The following is a 19,860-nucleotide window of genomic DNA, read 5'->3' on the forward strand; positions in this document are numbered from 1 at the left end:
TTTTAGTTTTTCTCACTTACTCATCTACGACATGCAATTCAGTCAGAAAAAAAATAGCAGATTTAAACTCTAAATTGAGATATTTTAGTTGACAAATGTCTTTTTAGTGAGACTTTTGACTGATTTGATGGAGTTTATTTATTTATTACTCTTCTTAGAACTAATTTTATTTACTGGTTTCTCTTTTTATCAACTTATTTATGTGTTTGTCTATTTAATGTACAGTTAATTACTTAATTTTTTTATGACTTTTGATTTCAATGTTGCCCTTCACCTATCTAAACTCTATGTAAACAATATATATTTTATTTTATTTCATCTCATCTTTTGCTTCCTTATTGTACATGTTATTTATCATAGCATTTCCTTGGTGACCGTGCTTTTGAGTCCTTCATTTAAAATGTGATGTTGGGGTGACAATGTTTGCATTGTTTAATTGCATTTAATTGCACCTTTAATTGCATTTTGAATGACTGTGCTGCAATCAGAAGCCATGTGATGAAAAAATAAATAAATAAATAAGTGCAGAATTTTGAGTCTTTTACAGAATCTGGTTAGAACAAATGCTTTTTATTGGCAAATTTTTAAATGATGCATCTAAGCTTAGATCTGGTTAAATTTCCAGACCGAACAGCACTTGACAGACGAGTGGTTCAAGGGAAAAAGAAAAGTTGGAAATCTGATTTATTCTTCCTGTTTTAACAGTTTCAGGCTCTGATAATTGGATTAATTTTGGCGATTTTTTAAGAAGAGAACATGCCTTTCAGCATCCTTTGGAGGGTGTTTTAGGGATAAGATGGATAAATCTTGCAACTTCAGAATAGAATCCAGCAGCTAGTGAACCCTGGATGTTCCTTGTGTGCATTCAACCCTGTTTTAGGTCCTCTGCTGCTTTTAAAAGGAACAAACTGTCCTCAAGCCTTCATAAAACTCAGAACAACTTGTGTAAGTGACACTGACTTGGAACAGATGCTGAGCTTAGCTGTGCCAAAACTCTTGAAAGAGGATTTTTTTATTTATTTTTTTTGCCAAACACCTTTAATCTCATTTTTAAAAAAAAGCTTCTTTTAACTGTGTTCCCAGATCTCAGTTATCGATTCCCGGAGCTCAATGTGTGTGTTGCTGATCTGAATTAAGGACGAAAAGAAGAGTTTTAAATAATGTAAACTAAAAAGCTGCGATTTCTGTCACTTTTGACCTTTAGTCTTCTCACTGATTCCTGTTATAATAATCTTTTTTCATGCACCTGATCCACGAAAAGCTCTGAGGTGAAAGGGAAGCCAACAGCGGCTCTGGGACAGAACATCACACTGACATCCTGAAAATCTCAGTGCAGACAGGAGCAACAGATCCAAAAATAAACTGTTCATCATATAAATTTACTCACCAGCTGCGGGACGAAGTCGTCTGAAGCCGTCGTCAGATTCACAGCGAACACGTGATCCCTGAGGAGTTCAAAGCACAGAGTCAGTGCTCGCTCCTCTTTAAAGGATTATGATGAACGTGGCGCTCCACAGCCATGTCAAATCCAGCATTAAACATCCCGTCATGTCTGTGTGTGTTCTTCTTCTTCAAGGCCTCTTTTCTGCATATTTAAACTCTAATGCTGTTCTGGCGCTTGTTGTGTTTTATTCTTACTGTGAAAAGAAGCTGGTTTTGTGTTCTGCCTTCTATTTTTTTTTTGGTTTTTATGCACTGGAACGATGCCATTCTTGCCTCCAAGTAAGAAAATAAAACATTCACAATTAAAATTCATGTATATTTTTTTAAGCGCTACAAGATTTGACAATCACTAAAGTTTATTTTGAGCAAAAGAGATAATAAAAACGGTTATTGTATGGATATTTAGGATGTACTGATTAATTCATGGTTTCAACTTAAGCATTCTATTAAAAAGCTGCTGCTGGTTGTTTTTCAATGTTACAGAAAATGCGATCCTTTTTTCTGTAGTCTGCACATTAACTAGTGATGCGTAACACTTTCTAGTCTTTCTGCTGGTTAAATTAAAGCTGTGTTTGCATGTGTTTTTAGGACTCTCTTAAAAATGAGATTCCACATTTCAAAGAGGTCTTCTTTCAAGAAATTCAGATATAAACTACGTAGTGAAATATCATCACAGAATCTCTTTTTGGTCCTGATTTGTGGTGTTGAAAAATGTCCAGAAAAGTATGTTTTGAAGAACATTAAGATGTCCGTGAAGCTGACTTTTTGGATATTAAATGTCTTCATTTTATCATTTCATTACACATTAGTGGAAAAGTTTGTCATAATGAGCGTATGAATTGTTTTTTTGTGAGGTCACTACCATGTATTTTCACATATCGCACTATGAAAAAGTATATTTTTTTGAGTCCAAATTTTTTCGATAAGGGCTCACTTGTGAGGGGGTTCCTGACTTTTTAAAAAAGATTTACTGAGCTTCATTGGATGTGTAAAATCCTTTACAGAATAGGTTTTGATGTAGTAAACATTTAATTCATGATTAATCAGCTGTTTCTGCTTCAAGACACTCTAGACAGCATAAAATATGACCAATAACAGCTGATATGAACGGAATTTTATTTGCAAATACACAAGAACTTCATTTTTCTCTCATAGATGGATAATGTTTTGTTTGCTTCCTTTTCTTTGAGGTCTTTGTCCCACCTATTTCTACTCTGTTGATTCCAGTCATGCAGCCTACAGCGACACCTTCTTACGACTCTATGCAGCCGAGTTCATTCACTCCAAAGAAGTCAGTGGAAACAAATCTAATTTGCTTTGTTAGGCAGCATTTGAAAAGTTTGCTTCGCATTCATTTGACAGCTAAATGGAAACACAGCTACTGACCTCCTTGACTTTTGAGCAACAAAACTTAATCAGTTTGTTTTTTTAGTCTAAGTGAACATTTGTGCCAAATTTAAAGAAATTCCCTCCAAGTATTGAAGAGATATCACGGTCACAAGAACTGGACGGATTCACAAGCAACCTGAAACTTCTGCCAGCATGAAGGCATAAAAAGCAGCTTTTAAACTTTCAAAACGTTGCTCTACATGTTCTAGTTAAACCGAAACTCTTATAACAGAGGTACAGCTGCAACTAACATTTACTCTCATCTTCTTGAACAATCATTTAAATTATTTTGTCCAAGAAATGTCAGAAAACAGTGAAAAACAAGTCTTCAAATCTCCAACAGCCTAATATACAAAAAGAAAAGCATCATAACATTAGTTTTTCTCTCTCGTTTTTACCCTCACCTCAACCAGTCGAGGCAGATGTCTGCCCTCTCAAAGCCTGGCTCTCCTAAAGGTTTCATACTGTTAAAGGTGTGTTTTTTTCTTTCCCAATGTCAGTAAAGAGCTGCTCAAATAGGAAACATTAGATTTGTTGGGTTTCTCTATATAATATAAGATCTCGACCCTATTATACAAAACTATCATAAATGACGATAAAAATCTAACTGAACTAAACTTTTGAGTAGTAAAGATTACTAAAACAATTAGTGGATTACAAAAACTTTTTTAAAATTTCTGTTCTGTATAATACAACCACTGACTCCAGACTTAAAAATCAGCGAAAGTGAAAGTTCCAACAGCTGAATGTCACATCCCTAAATGTCTTGTTATTTTTGAATTTGTTGCATTTGTTGGATTTTTCTGTATACTATAATATTCTAAGGACTTCATTTTACTATGTGAAGTGCCCTAAGATGACATATTCTGAACTGGAGCTTTATAAATACAATTTAATTGAATATTTAAGAGGCCAAAATGACCAAAAACATTACTGAAATACAAAACAGCTTCATTCTTCAATTTGTAGCATAACACTATGCAATCAAATCTTCTCACGTTTGTCATTTTTTGTTATAAAATGCCTAAAATTATCTGTGATTATCAAAACAGCTGCAAATGCAAAACAACTAATTAACTGTCAGTGTGGTTGCCCCTCTATAATGGATTTCTCCTGTGTAATTTTTACTAGCTAAACCTCCAATTTCAATTTGTTACTACAAATATATGTGCAGGAATTTACATTTGCTTGTGTTTGCTGACCTGGCTGCGATGTACAACATGTGATTGATCCGTAACATCCTCTGAAAGTCCAAACCCAGACGCAGCGTGTCGTTGTCCTGAAGCAAACCATGGAAACCAGGATACTGATACGACTCTGCAAAAGTGAGACGACACAGTTTAAATGTGTGCGTTTACAGATGTTGTGAAGATAACTGTGGCATATTTGTCTTTGTCGAATCAGAAAAAAGAAGGTTTTGTTATCACGACTTGAAACGTGTCTTCATTTGAAAGCAGTGGGTCATTCCACCTCGACTCACCAAATGGAAAAAAAAAACAACAAAAAAACCCCACAAATAACCCTCATGTTTGTCAGGTTTATTTTTGTGCATACCCATGCTACCATTCAAAAGTTTGGGGTCACTTAAAAATGTCCTTATGTTTGAAAGAAAAAGGGTTTTTTTGAAGTGAAGATAACATCGAAATTAATCATAAATTCAGTCTAGACATTGTTAATGTGGTAAATGACTATTGTAGCTGGAAACAACTGATTTTTAATGGAATATCTCCATAGGGGTACAGAGGAACATTTCCAGCAACCATCATTCCTGTGTTCTAATGCTACATTGTGTTAGCTAATGGTGTTGAAAGGCTAATTGATGATTAGAAAACCTTTGTGCAATTATGTTAACACATGAATTCAAGTGAGTTTTCATGGAAAACATGAAAATGTCCGGGTGACCCCAAACTTTTGAACGGCAATGTATGTTGTTAAGTAAAATGTGTACAATTTTTGGTAACATGTGTTTCAGTAACTTTTTGAATTAAAAATTTGTAAAGAAGGTAAATTTTTGCATAATTTTCTTCCACCAGTCTGTGGAGCAATGTCTGAATTGCCGTAACTTGAGAAATATTGTAGCTAGAGTTCTGAAATTCTGCAGGTTCATTGATGTGTACATAGGGTCTTCAATGGTACAACCCTGCTTTAACCCTTTGATGCACAACATGGGTCAAAAGTGACTCATATCCAGGCGGAAATGGGTATTTCCTGAACCACACTGCGCATCAAAGGGTTAATGGAATAATACAAACCAGTTATATGATGGTGTAGATTTGGTGAAACAGTCTGTCGACCATAAAACACCTTCCACCAACCATAAAACCGTAAAACTTTCACCCCAAGAATTAGACTTTTTCCTGTGATTGGTACAAATAGGAATTGCACCAATCACAGGAATAAACAAGAAAATCACTCAGCGCAGTACTCCGCCAAGGCTGCTCAGTCGTTGTATAATTTCCAATGGATAAGTCCACAGCGGTCGATTTGTAGTAGGATCGCAATCATGTGATCGTCAGCAGGCAGCAGATGTAGCATTCACTTGTTGTCATAGTTACTGTGACACTGTGCCGCTATCTCGCAATGATACAGAAATCTTTAACAAATTCATGGATCCAGACTATAAGTTGCATCACTGCCAAAATCTCATCAGGTGGTCCTTGTGTCATTTCTCACCTTCCCTGAAAATTTCATCCAAATCCGTTTTTGAGTAATGTTGCTAACGGACAAACAGACAGACAAATGTACGCCGATCATCACATAACTCCACTGCGTTCCTTGGTGGAGTAAAAAATCAGCCTCTTCAGGTGAAAAATATAGGTTTTATGGTTGGTGAATACCAAAAGAGATAGAAACACTGACCATTTTTTGATCAAATTGACACCATCATATAACTGGTTTGTATTATTCTGTTAAAGCAGGGTTGTACCATTCAAGATTCTATGTACATATCAATAAACCTGTAGAATTTCAGGACTCTAGCTACATTATTTCTCAAGTTATGACACTTCAGTGATAATACCATGCTCTGCAAAAATTTACCTGATCCCACCTTCCAAAAGCATTTTTAACCCAAAAACTAATGTTACCTGTGGAACCATTTTTACTCATGGTCACCTTAATCATTATTCACCAGTTTAAATAAAAATCTGTCTGGCATTCGGGGAGTTGAGGTGGAACGACCTCAGAGTGAAGCTAGAAATAGAAGCTGAACTCTGTTGCACTCACGCTCCCAGCTGACCACGCTGATCGGCTGCAGGTCTTTGGGGAAGGACGTGGTCGAGGCCGACTCGGACAAGGAGCAGCAAGCGAGCGTGAAGAGCAGCAGCAGCGATGGTGATGGTGGCGGCAGTCGCAACGGCAACAGCCGGGTGGTCGAGGCCATTTTTGGTGGAAAGAGAGGGGAAGAGGGGGGGGCAGCCGGAGGTGATGTCAGCAAGTCATGATGGACGTTAACTGTAAGAAAAAGACAGGAGGGTTAGGCATTGATGTTAAAAATGCATCAATGCCGATATTTTTACCAGAGTTTTTTTTGTTGTTTTTTTTGCTTCAGTTCATTGAAACAAGTGATTTTCTTCAGTATTAATGCATATTCATTCAGTTGTTTTTTGCTCCAGTTAATGGTCAACTGTAGTCGGTAATACGGTTTCAGATAATGACAGCCAAGTCAGATTTGCTTCAAAGTTTTTCAAAGGCTGGGTTTGTATTTCAAGTATTTCAAATGATCACAGAACAAAAAGGTGGGCAGAGTTTGAATATCAGATCAAACACCTAAGTGACACTTTACATCTGTTTACTTCTCTCCTGTCCCTGTGCTCACTTATACTGTGTTTTAATGCATTCAAATTCACAATAAAGCTGCTCTTATTTACATATTTTTCTGTTTCTGTCATCAGACGATGGAACCAGGGTGACAAAGTGACGAAATGGAGCTTATTAAAACAACATGTTAGCCAGACATCAGTTCCAAGCTGCTGCTTTGCATCGCTAACATCCTGATTCTATAGCATCGTCTAACAAATTCACCATATACATGAGTTAAAGACGACAGTTGTGATGTCATTCAATTGTATTTTCAAAGAAACTGAAACTACCACCAAAGTCAGAGAACAAATACACAATGAGGAGACAAGAAGTTGCTTTAGTGGCTAATGCTTGTAAAATATCCACAGTGTCCACTTTGTTTAACATATAGAGCAATTTTTTTTTTCACTTTAAGAAGGTTAGAAACTTGATTTTTTTTTCTAAATGACATGGCTGATTTATAATAATAAACCCTCTTCTTATTTATGTTCATCATGTTGAAGTTTTTATTAGCGCTTCAATATATAAACCTTTGTTTCCCCTCTATAATGTGCTGCATTAAACAACAATGTGCAGTTTGTCACAATAAAATGACTTCAATTAAATGGTCATTTGGCTTTGTTTGTGGTAAATTAACCTTTTAGACTGTCGATTAATCAGTGAAATAGTCAATAAATTAATCAATATAAAAGATAAGCAGTCATTCTCTCTCTCTGTCCAGTTACATAAATTATGCAGGATTAGCATTTAGCAATCAATTACAGTATAAGGATTAGCTTAAATGTTGATTGCTTAAATTCTCTCTCTCACACACACACGCACAATCAATATTAGCGCTGTAAAATTGCAATAATCTAAAGAAAGAGAAGAGGTGCTGCAGTAATGCAGAGTCTGAGAAGAAGAATGTGTTTGAACATTAAAGCATGTCAATGTATTCTAATAGACCCCAAAAAACACAAGTATGAACCAGTAAATGGGCAAAATATTGGTTCTTTTTTTGTTTCTGTTCAGCTCATTTGTTGTGGGCTTTGATTTTCTCTTTAGTAATTAACACTCAGTGAACCCCAGGCAGGATCCTTTTATTCAGTTTCACAGAAGAACTGTGACGCTCCAAACAGCAATTAACAGTTTTTTCAGAACAAAAAATTAAAACATCTTTTCTTTTGTATTTTTTTCAGTTTTAATTTTGCTTTATTCATCATTGTTCAGAGATATTTTAGTTTTTTTTTTTCAGTTTTTCTGATTTTATTATTTCCTTGATGTTTTTTCTTCCATTTATTCATTTATTTTTTTCTTTGCCAGGGACTCACAGACGTAGCTGATGAGAACCTCATTCGTCGTCTAATTCTGACAATTGTCGTTTAGAAAAAAACTCTAATCTGTGCACGAAAAACTGCCTGAAGGAAATCCTGCTAATGGAAAAGTTTCACATCAAACACATCAGGAGCAAAACAACAGTGTGAGGAGTGGGTGAACAAAAGGAACTTTTTTCACAATATTCCAATTATTGGAGATTTTGATGAAATATTACAATTTCAAGCTTAAAATTAGATCTTTTTCCCAGATGGACCATCAGAATGTTGAATAGTCAACATTTCTTTCTGCTTCTTTGCATGATAAATGACATATTTTTGGAAATTTTACAAGAAGATAACACAAGTTTCAAACATGCCAGCGAGTTTTGGAGTTCAGATGGTTCAATATTTGACTGAATTCAATGCATAAAATGTGAGATGTTATTCTATAAAGCCCAAACTGAGATATTCAATTGTCCTTCAGTGTCAAATATGTTTAATTTAGTCTCAAAGAAAACTAAGAAACAGCAGAAATTTACTGTTGAGAAGAGAATTTGTAGCTGAAATGCCTTTTTTATTAATCAACTGGTAGTAGAGTCCTCTAGATAAAAGAAATATTTACAGGTGCAGCTGGAAAGTCATTTAATTCAAAAAGGTAAACTTTCATATGTTCTATATCCATAGAAAAACAGAGGTCCTTCACCTTTCTGAATTAAATCATGAAAAAATTATCTTTTTCCCCCTTACATTCTAATTTTGATGAAATATCACAATTTCAAGCTTACAGTTTGATCTTTTTCCCCGTCAGAAAGTTGAATATTCAACATTTGTTTCCGCTTCTTTCTGTGATAAATGATGCATTTTTGGAAATTTCGGCGTTCAGATGGTTCAATAGTTGACTGAGTTTAATGCATTAACTGTGAGATGTTATTCTCTAAAGTCCAAATTTAGATATTCAACTATCCTTCAGTATCATATATGTTTAGTTTAGTCTCAAAGGAAACTGAGAAACAGCCAATATTCAGTGTTGGGAAGAACATTTGTAGCTGGAAATGCATTTTTGTTAATCAACTCGGTGTAGTCATCTAGGTAAAACTAATATTTACAGGTGCATATTTGCGTTTTTGGTAGTTTAATTAAAAAATGTAAACTTCCATATATTCTATATTCATAGAAAAACAGAAATTGTTCACCTTTTCAAATGTAATCGTGAACAAAATTTACTTTTTTCTGATATTCTAATTTTTGGGGTATAGTTGGGGTTTCCACTGCTTCACTTTATCCTCGCTCCCTTTCTTTCCGATACTTTCGGTCGTGACAGTTTCTTCGTGTTCCTCCTTCATTTTCTTTCCGTTATGTCGCGTGGTGACAAAGCAGAAAAGAGGTGAGCATGAAGGTGACGCCTCCCCTCTCATCTCCTCTTTCATCACCTCGGCTGCCTCGTCCTGTCATCTGAAGTGACAAATGAAAAAGAGAGAGGTGGTCCCAGAGGTGACAAGCTCTACCTCTCCTCTTCCTCTTCCTCTTCTTCTCTGGTTTGGAACTACAAAAAGGAGGAGGTGTCGCTCTCCAGAGTCTCCGTTTTGATCGTCGTCATCGTCGTGAAGGAAGCAGCTCGAAGTCGTGTTCGCTAACTCGTCTTCTCCTCCGTTACTGAGGTGTGAGTGGAGCTACATGAGCGCTAAGAGCTCCAAGCTAACGCAGAAAACACAGAACCTCCAGTCTGTGGTCAGCAGAGATGAATCAATGCAAGTTTTTCCACACCAAGCACAAGTCTGAATGTCTGCTTATTAAGTATTTGAATAATTAAGAAGTTATTCTACAATAAAAGCATGACAAGGTTAAAGTGTGGTTGGTGAGAATGCTGTGTAACAAGTATTAGCTCTCTGAAGCCACATATTTCTCCAAAATATAGATATTAATATCTGAAATATTTAGGTCTTCCATAACCTAGATATAATATTTACCTGATTTTACTAAAAGCTATATTAAAAAAATGCTGAAAAAAGTTGGATTTTGTCCAGTCTGTGGAGTTTACTGGCCAGTAGAGAAGTTTTTTCATGCAAATTACAAGTTTGAACATCTAAGCCGTCATTCTATCATAAAAACACAGCAAGGTTAATGTGTGGTTGGTGAGAATGCGGTATAACAAGTATTAGCCCTCCGAAGCTACATTTTAGGCACATTTCTCCAGAATATAGATAGTAATATCTGAAATATTTAGGTTTTTGCCCAGCCTAGACATAATATCTACCTGATTTTAGCAAAATTTACACACAAAGAATGCTTTAAAAAAGTGGATTTAACTGGTCAGCGTGAAGGAAAAATGACTCTTCCCCCTTTCTTAGCTCATAATGGCCTTCAGACAGGCAGACACTGTAGGAGGAAGATCTGCCAGGACTCTCTGCTCTGGTCAAGATTAGATATTGTCTATTCTGACGTGACAAAGCAGACTAGTTGTGTTGCTGGCATTGCTTGCATGTACTGCTGCTCTGTCGGTGTCACTTCTCTTGATATCAGTAAACCTTACTTGCAACCAAAGTCTGAGTCTCCAGTGTGTCTCTTTGTGTCTGCCTCCTCATCCTCTCTCGACCTCGCTGAACTTCCACAACAGTCAGTAGAGATACATCAAGTTTTTTTTTTTTTTACACCAAGTTCAAGTTTGAATGTCTACTTATCAGGTATTTTAATAATAGAGCAGTCATTCTATCATAAAAACACAACAAGGTTAACCCCCATCAGTACCTGTGGCAAAACCTGCTTCATCCGTACACTTGGGGTCCAGCTAGTCTTTCATCTGTTTCATATTTCTGTGCCTGTCCATATCCTCTCAGGGTATATTTTCCTAAAATGTGTGTCGTCAATAGATACAAATAAGAATGAAATAATGAGATTAAGACTGATGATTACAAACGTGTATTGCTTACAATATTAGTGTAGGAACTCCTGAACTGAAATGAAACACTGCAACTGAAGCAGTCGTCACAAGAGCAACTTAACACAAACATACATAAATAAAAGATGCACAGTCCGGCTGGGGTCTGGTTGGGGTCTACATGGACCCCAAATGATTTTTTTTATATATACACCACTAACCTGGTTGGAATCAAATAAGCTTTGGTTTATGTGATGGCAACTATGTGGGTGATTACTACCTAAAGGGACTGAAAAATCCAACTTCTAAATAAAAAAAGACAACTTATATACATATAATAAAAGCATAAAAGTATATGTTGTCTTTTTATACTGGTGAGGGTTAAAGTGTGGTTGGTGAGAACATGGTATTAATAAGCATCAGCCCTTTGAAGCCACATTTTAGACACACTTCTCCAGAACTGCAGTGAAAAAAACCCGCAGTGAGGAAAAATGTGCCAGGAACAAAAAAACAAAAAAAAAAACTGCCTGTGGTTCAAAATATTATTATTTGTCCTCCTCCATTTTTCTACTCGACCAACGTGAGGCTCCATGTGACACAAAGGCTACGTATCTCCAGAATACTGTTACTACACAATAACTGGATTTAATTAGAGGATGGTACAAGGTTCAGTACGTAACTGGCTGGAATGACAGAACTCTGTGGCTTGATTATGCTCAGAATTCAGAAAATTAACCACATTTCCTCTCATTAGCTTCGACAAAGTGTGTGACTGTGTGCGGTTGTAGGACTAACTCACGTTGCAAGGACCTAAATCTGCATGACTCGGCTCCTTAATGGGGAGAACAAGGAAGCGTCTCGGTGGGTTTAGAGTGCTCTTAGGGGGAAGGTAATGAATGTAAGTCAATGCAACGATGGAAACGCGACAACATTTGTGTAGAAGGAAACGCACACAGGTGCAGCGTTAATAAATGAGAATAACCTGGATGATTCCTGTCACGCATTCAACCAGGAAATAACAAAAACACGGAAAAATGGACAAACTTCTGAGATGAGTCACGCCTCTTCAATGTGTGTGTGTGTGTGTGTGTGTGTGTGTGTGTGTGTGTGTGTGTGTGTGTGTGTGTGTGTGTGTGTGTGTGTGTGTGTGTGTGTGTGTGTGTGTGTGTGTTTTACTACTTTAAATCATTAATTTGCTGCTTGCAGCCCTGATGTCAATTCTCATTCAGCGAGACAAGACTGAGGCGAACTGGCTGGACTTAATGAACGAGTAGTCGCACACACATAGAAACACACACACACATAGAACACACACACACACATAGAACACACACACACAAACATACACACACACACACACAGACAGATACACACAGAAACACACACATACACACTTGGAGAGAAGGTGGCTTTATTTAGGCCTCGTTTGAGACATTTTGTTAGAAGCCGTGTCCCATTTCCCCGAATGTAATTTACACCTGGATGTGTAAACCCTGGAAGCAGCTGACACATTACAATATGCAGGTAAGTGTGTGTGTGTTCAGGTGTGTGTTCAGGTGTGGTTTCATTCCGTTTCCGTTTCCAACCAAACACAAATTAGCCTGTTTGCTTCGTAGCTGAAATCAGCAGAATTTTTTTCCTTACTTTCTTTTTATTTAACCCTTTGATGCGCAGCATGGGTCAAGAGATACCTATTTTCCACCGAATATGGGTCACTTTTGACACCCATGCTGTGCATCAAAGGGTTAAAGTACTCATCAACATGTAATATTTGAAATATAAATAATTATATCGAGCTGCACATGATGCGAAAAAACGTGGTTCTACATCGACACCAGCAGAATCAGCGAGCCACCAAAGACTCGGGACTTCAGCCTCTAGATCTGATAAATTCCATCCTCCAAGCCCCAGCTGAGAGAAGAAGCACCGCGGTGGAGAAGCCACAAGTAGCAGAGCTTCAGATCGGCTGGACGTCAGAATGTGACAGCAGGCAGAATAGAACATGTGAGGCTTCAAACTGGCGCAGCAGGAAGGCAGCTGGATGCCAGATCCTGTCCTACAGGGGGGAGCAGGAGCAAACATGGCAACCTTTTCTTTAAAACCTCTGAACTCCAAAGCCTACAGGTGGATTTTAAAGGCATAAAAAACTGCATGAATTGCACTATTGATCAGAGCTAGAAACTGTAAAAACGGCAAGATTTGTTCCAACAACGCTTGAAATTAACCAAATCTAAGCCTGAAATTGCAATAAATCTTCCAAATCATGTCTGATTGAAAAAATCACCAAAAATAAACTGTTTGCTCCAATCAGATTCCGTGAAAAACAAAAAATTCTGTGCTCCTTTGCACAACACTCAAGCCTTTAGTGACTTGTCTGTGACTCACAGTCAAGTAAGAAAAATTCTGTGACTTTTCAGATGAACTGCAGGAAATGTTCACATGGAGCAGATAGGAGATAAGTATGTAAAAATGCTTGAATGAAATTCAGATTTTTAATGATTTTTGACAATAAAACTGTGGGATACTGAACAGAAAACATTTCTGAGTTCTCTCTCCTTCCAGTCATGGTTATGCTGTTTCCATAGAGGTGTAGGACTTTATATTGCAGTGAAAACTGAACCAACAGTGAGCAAAAATATAGCAGGAGCAAAAACATAAATTAAAAAATAACGATAAAGTGGTTACTATGGGATTTCATTGCTTCCTTGTAATCAAGTACGAGATTCAAAGTTGTGAGAACATCACAGAATCTGTCTTACTGAAGGTGCATGAGTTACAAGAAAATACATTGCAGTGAAACATGAGCACACAGTGAGCAAAAATGGGACCAGAAAAACTGCTGAGTTCAGAGGGTTAAATGATAATCTTGGTGATTGTTCTATAGTTTTCCTCAAGAGTCATCGAATCTCATGAATAACCCAAAAGCAACAATGAAACAGTCACTTCCACCTTCTCTAAAAGGTAGTCATTTTGAGAAATTATCACAAACTTTATGTATAAATTCCACTAAAATCAAGTCCATATTATTTCTAGGTTGGGCAAAAACCTACATATTTCTGATACATTCATGAGGAATTTGTCTAAAATGTGGCTTCGGATGGATATTATACTTGTTATACTGCACTATCAGTTGAAATCTGAATGATGAGTGCATCATGGAAAATCTTAGGTACCTCAAACTGCAGCTGGAAAAATTCAGTCTACAGTGTTTGTCCAAATAAATAGAGATGGAAGGATGTGGATGTTGAGAAATGTTTGAGGAATTCAAAGTTGAACAGCCTCCACGTCTACAGACACAAAAGTAAATCCTGGAGACAACAGCAGCAAAATCCTTGCAAAGTCTCCACACAAAGTTTGCCTCTTCATCTAAACTTCAGCACCTACTTCTTGTTATCATTTCAAGATAAAACAACTAGGTTCAATTGATTTAATAAGCTGCAGATACCAGCTTTTTATATTAATTTAGAATTAACTGGGGCTAATAAGACGAGCAGGTGGAGAGCACTCAGCTCACCGTGGAACATTTAGTTCGTCGAAGCAGATTATTTGTTTCCCTGCGACTCATCGATTGATTAAAAAGTAGATTTTCAAGCCTCCAGCACTGTCTTTAATTCACCACAGCTCTACTTTACAGAGTGTATGAAGTTTGTTGGAGACATTTAACTGAAATTAACTCCAGTTATTATGCAAATATAAAGTCTGGTTTCCAGCAGGTGGCTGGTTTAGCTGCTGCCACCAAATAATTCATAAAATATTAAAAGCGTTGGTTTGACTTTGCATTAAATCATATTGAAGGAGGCTGAATGTGACATCGGACCTGCTTTGGATGCAGATGCTGGATAAAAGTGAGCAAATGTGAGGAAAAAACAACAAACAGGAGCATAAACTTAAGCTGATTTCATGGTTTTATTTCAGTTTCTACTGGCTGTGTGCGTCACCTCCGACTGAAGGCTGTTTATCGCCTCAAACAAACGTCGATTCCACCTAATAGGAGTCTTTATGGGGAGACTAATTGACTCTGCTCGGACTGCAGAAGGACTAAATGCCACGCTGATGGATCTGATTTGATTTTAGGATTACAAACCGCCGCTTCTCGCTTGTTCTTCTGTTCTTTTGTTCGAGGAAATCAGATTCTGCTGCTTCAGTTTCCAAAGCAACTACAAAACTCTCTGAAAACCAAAGGGCATAATTAAGATTTTTAACCTTTTTATGGTGAAAAGAGACCTTTATTTTCTCCCCTGCTCTTGACTCTAATGAGACGTTTTACATTTAGTTTCCTTCCTTGGCTCCTCTCTCTCTCTCTCTCGGTTATTTTTGTCTTTTTCCTTGTTTTTGTCCTCTGTGTTGAGTCCTGGAGCCGCCTGGTTTCTCATTTCACCTCTGTCTGTCAAATCCGAGCCTCTCACTCTATCGTCTTTATATCGCCTCTCAGGTGGTTTTCTTTTAAAAAAAAAGAAAAGTCTCTCAGGGTTTCTCGGTTCTCACCCACATACTTGTGATTTATTTTACATTTTATGTGCAGAAAAAAAGGCTCAAAAACAATGTGGATGTTCCTTCCTCAGAGCAGATTGTGACTGGAGCTCGATGCGATCCCCGTCACTCAGCCCGGACTCATTTAGATAATTGAAACATCTTGTTCTCCTTCTCGTGGTTGCGTGTTTCCTGCCACCTGAACATGATCTTCCTGCCGGCGGGGACAATCTGTCATTTATACGGCGAGACTAATCCATCACACGGGGCTCCGGCAGCAGCTCGGGTCTCTGCGGAGGTTTACGCTGATTTATATAAAAGCTCGATATTCGGATTTGATCGTAAATCTGACGTGTCGTCTTCCCATCTGACGGAGAGTGATCGATTACGCATTTACTGCAGGATTAATCAATACTACACTGCTTTCTGTGGGAGGTAGGACGTCAGCCCAACACATTTAACCCTTTGCTGCCCAACATGCAGCTAACCAGCACTGTTCACCACTTTAATAGACAACAATAAGATACGCAACTATGAATATGTCATATACAGGGAGTATCTGAGCTTACTCACAATGGGCTCATTTTAAACTACTATATGAAGTCCTGCACCTCTATGGAAAAAACACGACCATATCTAGAAGAAAAATGTCTCTTGGGCCACTGGAACAACATTCTGCAACTTTTAAGGCTTTTCGTGGACAGACACCCCAGTATGTTGCCGACCTCCTTAATAGAACTCTCAGGTTAAGTCAACAAAAATGACTTGTTGTCCCACAATCCGAGTACAAAACCCGTTGTGACTGTGCTTTCCATGCTCTTGCACCAAAGGTGTGGAATGCTCTTCCTCTACAGCTGAGATCGATGGGCTCCTTTTATGATGCAGCTGAAAACATTTTTACTCCGGCTGACCGGGAGCTGCTCTATTTTATTTATTGTTATTGTTGACGGTTGTTTTACTGCACTTTACTTTAGCCGTTACTCCCCTGTTTTATCATATTATTATTATTTTACTTTTATTATTACTGTAGAGCACTTTGTCATTCTGTATCTGTGAAAGGTGCTTTATGAATAAACTAGATTGTTTGCTAAAATGAGAAAGACCTGGACTCAACATGTACAATGTTTCTCCAAGTGTCCACAAGCGTTACCAATATTGTAGAAAAATGGTGACTCTACATACTATAGATATTTTGCTACATCCATTTTTGACTAATCGATTCTGATACTTTTGTCCTCTTTGCTCTGTATAGACACAGCCTGCAGTTGAACCGAAAACTCCCTGAATTTTTGAGATATGACTGCTGGTTGCATCTGCATCCGTCATGGCTTTTCAGTTGCATCAAGGAAATCAGAATTTTTTGCTATTTACAGAATCCGTATGGAATGTCCTGGTTTGCAGCTTAGACTTGGCTGTTTTCCCAACAAAACTGAAAGCCACATATAATTAATTTGAGGACCTCCATAAAGTTAAATTCTTCCTGTTTTTATGGCTTCTGATTATTAATAAAAGTGTATTCCTGAAATTTTTAAAAAGTAACTTGGATTTCAAACATCGCAGCAAGTTCAGGGGTTCAGAGAGTTAAAAGGAGGTCAAAAAATAGTGGCAGCTTAGAATTTAGGCCTGAAACATTAAAAGTGTTGATTGCAGGTCATTCTTGATAACACATGCTGATATCAAGTATACAAGTTTCACAGAACTAACCCAGTTCTAAAGTGTCCTCCTTTAACCCACCACATTGTAATGAATCTTTATTTTACACTGGACATTATTATCATTAAGCTCACTTACTGCTTTTCCTCAGGCTTGTTCTTATTATAGATTCTTCCAACATCATTTTGGGCATCTAACTGGTCGTGCAGTTTTTAAAAAATCCAAATAAATTGTATATCAAAACATGCAGCTCGATCAGGATTTATGGGCTCTGTCTTTTGGTAGTGATTAGTCATACAGTTTATGGAATTTGTAAAAACCTGCTTTTAAAATCCCAGACAGTTAGCCAGACAACGGCCAAACAACCATCTTTGGAACCTTGTAACTCTGGCATAGTTTACAGTAGAACATTTATTGAGAGTTTAAGTGGGTCACACATCCGACCTGTAGCCAGATAAATGCTCAGATGATTCTGCTCAGATTAGCCGGTGACCAGATGGATTAATAAGAGCTGCCATCGAGCAAAGTCTTTAATCAAGGAGCCTTCAGTCAGCCGTGGGAAGAATTTAGATCATTTAGTCAAGTAAAGCACTGATACGACACTGCAGGGAAAATACTGTGTTCAAAGAAATAACTGTGAATGTGAAATGTTATCTAAGTTAAAGTATGTATGTAGGTGCAGGGAAATGTACTGAAGGCATTACAAATAAAAGTGCTTAATGCAGAACAATTCTCCAGTGACTGTTAAACTGTAATATACCATATTATTAAATCATTATTACTCATGGGTGAATGTAAAATCAGAATTTTACTGGTGTAGCTGGTTGAGGTGAAGCTCAGCCTGAACTATTAATTGCAGCTAATTATTATTTTCATTGTGGATTAAGCTGCAGATTATTTTCTCAGTTAAAAAAAACAAAAAAACAAAAATTAAATGCCAGCAGCGGCCAAATCTCTGAATGACTGAAGAATAGATGAAACTTATTCATCTAATTAACAGGAAAAGCAGCACATCTCCACATTTATGAAGCTGGAATCATGAAATGCTTTCAGCTGAATAAATAAATGTTCTGTCAGTTGATTAAACTAATTGTTTCAGCTGTACTCTTATGAACTGTTAGGCAATTCAATTAAGAAATCATACATACACACACACACACACACACACACACACACACACACACACACACACACAAGGTAAGGTCATTGTGTGTCTTCGTGGGATAATTTTTTGTCTCTTTATGACAATTTGGTGTTTCTATAGGGTCATTTTATTGCGCTTTGTGGTAATTGTGTGTCTCTTTGTAGTCATTGTGTGTCTCTTTGAAGACATTTTGTGTCTCGTTCAGGTCAATGTATGTCTTCGTGATATCATTTTGTGTCTCTTTGGGGTCATTTTGTGTCTCTTTAGAATCATCTTTTGTCTTCAGTGTCATTTTCTGTCTCTTTCCAATCACTTTGTGTCTCTATAAGGTCATTGTGTGTCTTTGTGGGATGATTTTCTGTCTCTTTATGATAATTTTGTGTCTCTGTGGGGTCATTGTGTTGCACTTTGTGTTACTTATGTTTCTCCTTGGAATCATTTTGTGTCTATTTTGGGTCAATGTGTGCCGTTGGGATCATTTTGTATCTATTTGTGGTAATTGTGTGTCTCTTTGTAGACAATTTGTGTCTCTTTACAATCATATTGTGTTTCTTTGGAACCATTTTATGTCTCTTAGGGGTTGTTTTGTTTCTTTACTGTCATTTTGTGTCTGTTTTGGGTCAACATATGTTTCTGTGCGGTCATTTTGTTGTACTTTGTGATCATTTTATATCTGTTCAGTGTCATTTTGTGTCTCTTTGGAATCATTTTGTGTCTCTTGATGTCATTTTGCATCTTTCTTGGCTCACTGTGTTTCTTTGTGGGGTAATCTTGTGTCTCTTTAGGGTAATTTTGTGTGTTTTGTGGTGTTTTATGTGCGTTCATTTGAAGTCCCTCTGAGAACGTATCAGTTGTTTTATGGCCATTATTTTGTGTCTTTTTTTGATTGTTTGGGGCATTTTTACATTGATTTTGTGTCTCTTTTGGGTCATTTTACATGTCATTGGGTTTTCTATCATTTAGTGGTCATTTCACGTGTTTTTGTGGCTGTTCTGCATCTTTTCACTGAGCTGTGTGACTTTCCAACAGGAAGTGTTGAAGGGCTCCTGCTCCCTGATGGGACGCTTCAGTAGCTCGTCCAGAGCTCAGGAGGATTCTTCCATCAGCAGCTGTGTGTTCTTTGTATGTTGTGCGTCAGTATTTGAAACATGTGCGTCACCTCTGCGGCGTCTTCAGCTTCGCATTAAAACACAGATCCATTTTTTGCACCGCTTATTGTTCGAGTGCATCACCTCGGTGTGCGTCAGACTGAACTGAGCCTCCGCAGTGTGTGTGTCTTTAAGTGTGTGTGTGGGGTAGCTGTGTGTGTGTGTGTGTGTGTTATTGTGTGTCTGCTGGCCTTGAATGGGCGCCCCGAGTGCCAGACTGAGAAAGTGGAATCAGTTTTCATCCTGACAGGCAATCCACCAGCTTCTCCCACTGTGTGTGTGTGTGTGTGTGTGTGTGTGTGTGTGTGTGTGTGTGTGTGTGTGTGTGTGTGTGTATATGTGTGTGTCAAGCTGAAGGACAAATTCTTAAAAAAAGACTTTACAGGAGACACAGCGACTGAGCGACCACCAAACAATGAAAATGAGACAATGAAGCGAGGAAATAAACTTTAAAAATGGCCGCCTGCTTCTTCCTTGGTCCGTTCCCTCCTGAAGTTTTTCTGTATTAACGACTAAACTACGGCACGAAAAGTAATCCAAGCCGTAATCGATCTGCAGGCGTCAGCTTTTGGGAGGCGCAGCGACACATTTTTAAGCCGTGTGAAATCCTGATTTTCATGCAGCCTGAAACCAGCTCATTGT

General features: G+C 37.6%; 1 protein-coding gene across 2 annotated transcripts in view; it reads right to left on the bottom strand.

The window, feature by feature from the left end:
* The window catches only part of LOC111570492 (semaphorin-6D-like), a 263,043-nt gene that overhangs the window by 109,282 nt on the left and 133,901 nt on the right, over positions 1-19,860 (bottom strand). For both annotated transcript variants that reach the window (XM_055018212.1, XM_055018211.1), the window contains exons 4-6: positions 6,058-6,285; positions 4,035-4,149; positions 1,388-1,445 (exon numbers count right to left, since the gene is read on the bottom strand). In XM_055018212.1, the coding sequence (XP_054874187.1) occupies positions 1,388-1,445; positions 4,035-4,149; positions 6,058-6,214 (330 nt within the window). In that variant the 5' untranslated portion in view covers positions 6,215-6,285. The remainder of the gene's footprint in view (positions 1-1,387; positions 1,446-4,034; positions 4,150-6,057; positions 6,286-19,860) is intronic.

The sequence above is a fragment of the Amphiprion ocellaris genome, chromosome 15, assembly GCF_022539595.1.
Source record: "Amphiprion ocellaris isolate individual 3 ecotype Okinawa chromosome 15, ASM2253959v1, whole genome shotgun sequence".
Lineage (NCBI taxonomy): Eukaryota > Metazoa > Chordata > Actinopteri > Pomacentridae > Amphiprion > Amphiprion ocellaris.